The 6,387-nt window shown below is 38.3% G+C and overlaps 1 protein-coding gene across 1 annotated transcript in view; it reads right to left on the bottom strand.

Annotated features, from left to right (window-relative positions):
* Positions 1 to 5,021: 5,021 nt before the first annotated feature.
* LOC101302969 (UDP-glycosyltransferase 85A3-like) overlaps positions 5,022 to 6,387 on the bottom strand; it is a 2,779-nt gene continuing 1,413 nt past the window's right edge. The window contains exon 2 of the mRNA XM_004305820.1: positions 5,022 to 5,971. Within this exon, the coding sequence (XP_004305868.1) occupies positions 5,022 to 5,971 (950 nt within the window). The remainder of the gene's footprint in view (positions 5,972 to 6,387) is intronic.

The following is a 6,387-nucleotide window of genomic DNA, read 5'->3' as shown; positions in this document are numbered from 1 at the left end:
TTTCTTATAAGCATTTTTTTTAGATCAATGTGTGCCTTAGGACCGTCTTTTGTCTTCCCCTCCAAGTTCAGCACTGTGCCCACCACACTGTCGCAAACATTCTTTTCTATGTGCATCACATCTAGGTAGTACCTGATCAACAACTTACTCCAGTATGGGAGTTTCTAGAATATGCTCTTATGTGTCTAGAATTTGTATCTATCGGGTCTTTCAAGTATTACCGTCACAATATTGAGATGATTGCTGAGCTGCCCAAAATCGTACTCATTAAGCACTGCTAAAATTTCTTCCCCTGTCCATCTTCTAGGAGACACACCGTTTTCTACAGTCCCATCAAATGCATTGTCATCGAACCGCCATTCGTGATTATATGGAAGGAAAGTACGGTGACCCAATTTGCATATCTTGTTGCAATGACCGCTGCTCCCCTCATCGCTAAGGCACTCTGGACAAGCCTTGTATCCCCTAACAATGTTGCCCGACAACATCCCATAGGCAGGAAAATCACTGATGGTACCAACAACCATGACATGCATCTGGAACATCTCGTGCATGTACTTGTCATAAGTGGGATGACCAACGTCCCAAAAAAAACTTAAGCTCTTCAATCAAAGGTCTCAAATACACATCGAGACACTTCCCTGGATAATCGGGCTCCGAAATCAACAAACTCAACATTTTGTGTTCCTTCTTCATGCACATCCATGGAGGAAGGTTGTACGGTACCAAAATCACCGGCCATACATTGTATTGAAGACTCATATTGCCAAAAGAGTTGAACCCGTCGGATGAGAGCCCGAGCCTCAAATTTCGGACCTCTGACGCAAAATGAGCAAACTCCCTGTCTATATGCTTTCAAGCCTCCCGGTCAGCAGGGTGTATAAGGGTATCTTCGTCATGCAATTCCCTATCAGTGTGTCATCTCATAGCTTTGGCCGTGTGTGAAGACATGTATAACCGCTCCAGCCTATCTCTCAACGAGAAATACCGAAGTACCTTCACAGGTTTCCTATTGCCTGCAGGAGTCAGCTTATACCTGTCAGTGTGACATACCGGACATGCGTTAAGGCCACCAAGGTCATTCCCTTTTGGATCTTTACCCTAGAAGAGAACGCAGTCAGATTTGCATACATGGATCTTGATGTAGGAAAGCCCAAGATCTTTCAGGATACATCGGACCTTATGATGAGTGGTAGGAAGACGATAACAGTGGGGCAGCATCGAAGCAGTGTACTGTAAATAATCATCAACAGCCTTCACGGTCGATTTTGTCTCAACTTTAATCTTCATTACGTCCATCACACTTTCAAGAACGGTCTTCTGACAACCGGGTTACACAGGGGTCTGTTGGAAAGCAAGCAGTTTGTTATACTTGTCAATATCAGCAGTGTTGACAACTCTAGGGAAGGGCTACACCGACTCAGGCATATACTGTCCTTGACCGCATACACCGTTGTCATAAGGAAACATGTCATTGATGAAAACCGTTGTTGGATCGTTGGATGTACTGCCCGTCTCAGAAAATTACCCATGATCATGCGGACCCCCTGTTTCACCGTGATATAACCAACATGTGTACTTCTCCCAAAACTCGTTACTCTTCAGGTGCTACTTTGTCAATCGCAAATCGATGCATATCGCTGCGACACTGACATTTCGTGCACGGGCAATAGAAAATTATATTCACGTTAGCATTAGCCAGCGCATATTCCAGAAACTCATAACTCTTTTACCATATCTTTTGTCCCATTTTGGAAGCGAAATCCAACTCTTATCCATATCCTGAAAATATAACAAAATATATATGTATAACTCTAATTAATTAAATTTCATATATAAAATCTCAATTCATTTAGTATTCTACGTACTACAACTAATTAATAACAAATTAATTAACACATATATATATACTTAATAATTACATAACAATATTATATATCAACATCATCACAAAATCATCATCAACTCATATATATCATCAACAACTTCATACCATTAACACAATATTATAAATTAATTAACATATATATATATATATATATACACGCCCCCTTCCATTGAGGGATCCCTATTTTTGGCCACTTTCTAGGGATAGGGCATTACACCACTTCCCAATTGAATTTTTACATCTCCACCGTTCATATCTTAGGTCTATATGAGTAGATCACCTCTACAAAATTTCATATGATTTGGTGATCGTTAAGACTTTCAAAAGTTTGATTTAGTTTTAATGATTTTGAACGGTCCAGCTTATGTCAAACTAAAACCGTTGAAGGTCATTAAAACTAAATTGAACTTTTGAAAGCCTTAACGATCACCAAATCATATGAAATTTTGTAGAGGTGATCTACTCATATAGACCTAAGATATGAACGGTGGAGATGTAAAATTATAATCGGGAAATTGGTGTAATGCCCTATCCCTATAAATGGCTTAAAATAGGGATCCCTCATTGGAATGGCCCTGTATATATATATCTACTACTTATTAACAACAACTTCATATATTATCAAATCATCAACCAAATCGATCAACACACACACACACACATATATATATATATATATATATATCCAACGTACTCAAAATCGATCAACTCAATCACACTCAAAATCGATCAACTCAAATAAAACTCAAAATCAACATATATACACATATACGTACCTATATATAGCTCCACAAACTAATTATGGACAGATTTCGACAACACCCAAACTTTTCTCCCGTTTTTTTTCCCAGATGAGCTGTTGTCCAGATCTGCAAATATAAGGCACTTTAGCCGACGAAATTTTAATTTCGTCGGCTAAAGAATTTTTAAAGTCGTCGGCTAAAGTTCACAGACTATAGCCGACGAAAAAAATTCTTTAGCCAACGAAATTTTAATTTCGTCGGCTAAAGTTGACCATAGCCGACGAAAATTTAAATTAGCCGACGAAGGAAAATTTCGTCGGCTAACGTGGACTTTAGCCAACGAAAAAATAATTCCTCGGCCAGCTTTTTTTATTTTCATCGGCTAAAGCCTTTCTTCTAGTAGTGAAAGTCTTAATTGCCCCCACGTATCCTATATATCATTTTCAGATACATACATGGTCGTATTTGGCTGCTTTCAACCGTTTCACCCTGTTTTCGTCCACATCAGCGCGTTGCTAATGCCATGTAGGTTTAGAATATGTTCTCGGAAACGCCAAAAACATGATAGTAACGGTTGGAAACACTACGAAAACATCTGGAAATATATCCATAAATAAATTGGATGGTGGGGGCAATATTGACTTTTTATCGTAGGGTTTTGATGGATCAAACACCAGGGTTAAAAGTCTAAATTGCCCCCACATATTGTAATATTTACGGATACATACCCCGCCGTATTCGGCTACTTCCGGCCGTTTCGGGCCGTTTCCAGCCATACCAACGCGTAACTGGTGCCTTGTCAATTTCGAAACTTTTCTTGGAAATGCTGGAAACGTGTCAGAAAGGGTTGGAAACTCATTGAAAACGTCCAAAAACACATCCATAAATAAATTGGTTCATGGGAGCAAGAATGACTTTTCCCCTTAATGTATTGGTGTTTAGTTTCTGCTCCTTTCCGAAAAGTCTTAATTAACCCCATGTACCCTATTATTTATGGATACATATCTTGACGTATCCGACACGTATTCGTATGTTCCCGGCAATTTTCGGCTATACCAGTGCGTAGCTGGTGCCTTGTATGTTGAGAATCTATTCATGGAAAAGCTGGAAAGGCGTGGTAAAAGGCCGGAAATGTGTCGGAACCGTATCCGTAAATCTAATACTCGAGGCAATAATGAACTTTCACTTAAAGAAAAAGAAAATAAAATTAAACTGAATCAAATCGTAGTGTATTAGTATTTAGCTTCATTTCGACTCTCACGCCTATGCACCCATTCTCCAACATCACATCCAAGTTAAACACCGACTTCACTACCACATTGTGAAGAAGGGACATGTTCGCTTTCAACAGTCTTGCCAACATGTATTTGAAGTCAACGATGCAGTCAAGATGTTTGACGAAATGCCCCACATAAGTGTGATTTCATTTGTCACCTTAATCTAGAGATTTTTGGAGTCTGAACAATTTGCGGAGGCCCTACATACAGTTTCTTAGCAGGTTGCATAGAGAAAGCCACGAGCTGAAACCATTTGAGTTTTCTACTGGAAGTTGCAATGGCCGGTGAGCTGGTTTAGACTGTCCATGCTTGTATTTATAAACTCGAACACGGCACCAATGCCTTTGTGGCACTGCTCTCATCTGTTTTTTTTAGGTCTATTACTAAAAAATCTTTCTAATGAAGACCCTTAAGTTGAGGACTAATTGAGGAATAGTTGAGGGATTTTCGATCTTATATCCACATCTTCACCGTTCAGTTTATAGGTATTTATGAGTATATTATTTCTGTAAATTTTCAATCATATTAAAAATCATTAAGACATTCATAAGTGTGATCTACCAATTATGAACTTGAATAGTTCATATTTGATAAGTTTAGGTAGTCTATTAATTTGATCTAGTTTCTTAATTACTTTAACGATCACTGATTGGGCTGAAAATTTGTATGACTGATCTACTCATATAGACCCAACTGAATGGATGAGATGCCAAAATATGATATATAAAAAATAGGTCTTTTAAACCATAAACCGAAAAGTCCTTAATTAGTCCTCAATTTAAGGGTTTTTCACTAGAAGTGCTCCCCTATTTATTTATTTATTTTTATTTTTTTGGAAGGGGTTCTCCCCTATTTACTAATGTGTAGAAATTTGTTTACATTCTTAGTGGAATTTACCTTTTAATTATTCTGTTGTTCAAGTATATGTTTTGTTATTACAAGTCTTATGGTACCTTTGGATCAAAGAAATATATTTAGGGTCATGAAGAGAATAGTAGTTTGAGTTTTATAAAGTCAAACTGGGCCAAGAGTCATTAATTAGTGATTGGCTATATATACCAAAATCTAAATGTTAAGTAAGGGAATGCGTAAATATATATACTAGGGTTTCTCTTAAGTAGCAATGTAGCATAGAGCAGTTTCGTACAGTAGAACTTGATTCACTAAATCATCCAAGTTTTTGGACGAAGAACCATTTGGAGCAGTTGCTTCTTCAGCATGTTTCTTCCACTCCATGGCCGTATGTCTCATTTTCTCACCCTTCTCTCCCTCCATGAACTCTTTAACAAGCCTCTCTACTTCATCTCTCTTCACATCACTACTCATCTCCATCCCAATACCCCGTTCATTACAATTATAATAACAACTTGTTTGCTGGTCACCAAAGAGTGGCCAACAAAGCATTGGCACTGCCGCCACGCTCTCTATGGTTGAATTCCAGCCGCTGTGCGTCAAAAACCCGCCAACTGATGGGTGGTTAAGCACTTCCTCTTGTGGACACCATCTTGATACTAGACCTCTATCTTTAGTGTTGGCCACAAACTCTGGTGGAAAAATTGCTGATTCACCAACAACTAAATCAGGCCTTATCACCCACAAGAATGGCAGCTGGGAATTCGCTAGTCCCCATCCATATTCGACAAGATGTTTAGGTGTCAAATTTACTATACTACCAAAGTTCACATACAAAACCGAGTTTGGTGCCTTGGAGTTTAGCCATTTGAGGCACTCAGTTTCTTCTTTCCATAGACTGTAGCTAATATGCTTGGAAGGGTCATCTTCTGGTAATTGATTGAGAAGTAGTTGGAGAGGGCCAATCGCATAAACAAGCATAGATGAAGAGAAAGCTTCCAAAACATGTGACTCCAAAGCATCAAAAGTATAAAGAATGATAGCAGAAGCTTCACCAACTCTTTCAATTGCTTGCAAGCAAAAGTTCCAATGAATGTCATTGGGATTTGTTGTTATAAAATTGTTTGGGATATCCCTTAAACGTATAGATTTGAATCCTGGAACCCAGTCTATCACCTGGTCCAAGAAACCATTTGTTAACCAGCTCTCATCTACAACAAAAGAAATATATATATATAAGTTTCATTAGTCACAAAATTTGACAACTAATAACAGCTTCATTTCTAGCTATATAGTATACTGACCTTTGACTCTCAGATAAACAGCTACCCAGTATTACTTTATAATCATTAGTTGTTGATTCATAGCCGAATCCGAAGAAAATGCTATGGCAGGAATGAATGGGAGGAACCGAGGAAGTGGTAGGACTTGGGATTCGCCCGTACAAGGATTCCATAATACAAAGGTAAAGAATTCTAAGGATTTCACACCAGCAAAAAAATCAAGTAGTAGACATACCAAACCATTGCAACTACCAACGATTGCAATAGCATCGATGTCAATTAGAGGATCAATTATTACCGGAAAATCAAGCATTCTCTTCGAAAGAACGAAAATTATACAGCGC

Source organism: Fragaria vesca, linkage group LG6, assembly GCF_000184155.1.
Source record: "Fragaria vesca subsp. vesca linkage group LG6, FraVesHawaii_1.0, whole genome shotgun sequence".
Lineage (NCBI taxonomy): Eukaryota > Viridiplantae > Streptophyta > Magnoliopsida > Rosales > Rosaceae > Fragaria > Fragaria vesca.
Note: the sequence above shows the minus strand (reverse complement) of the source record. Positions and strands in the feature narration are given on the sequence as shown.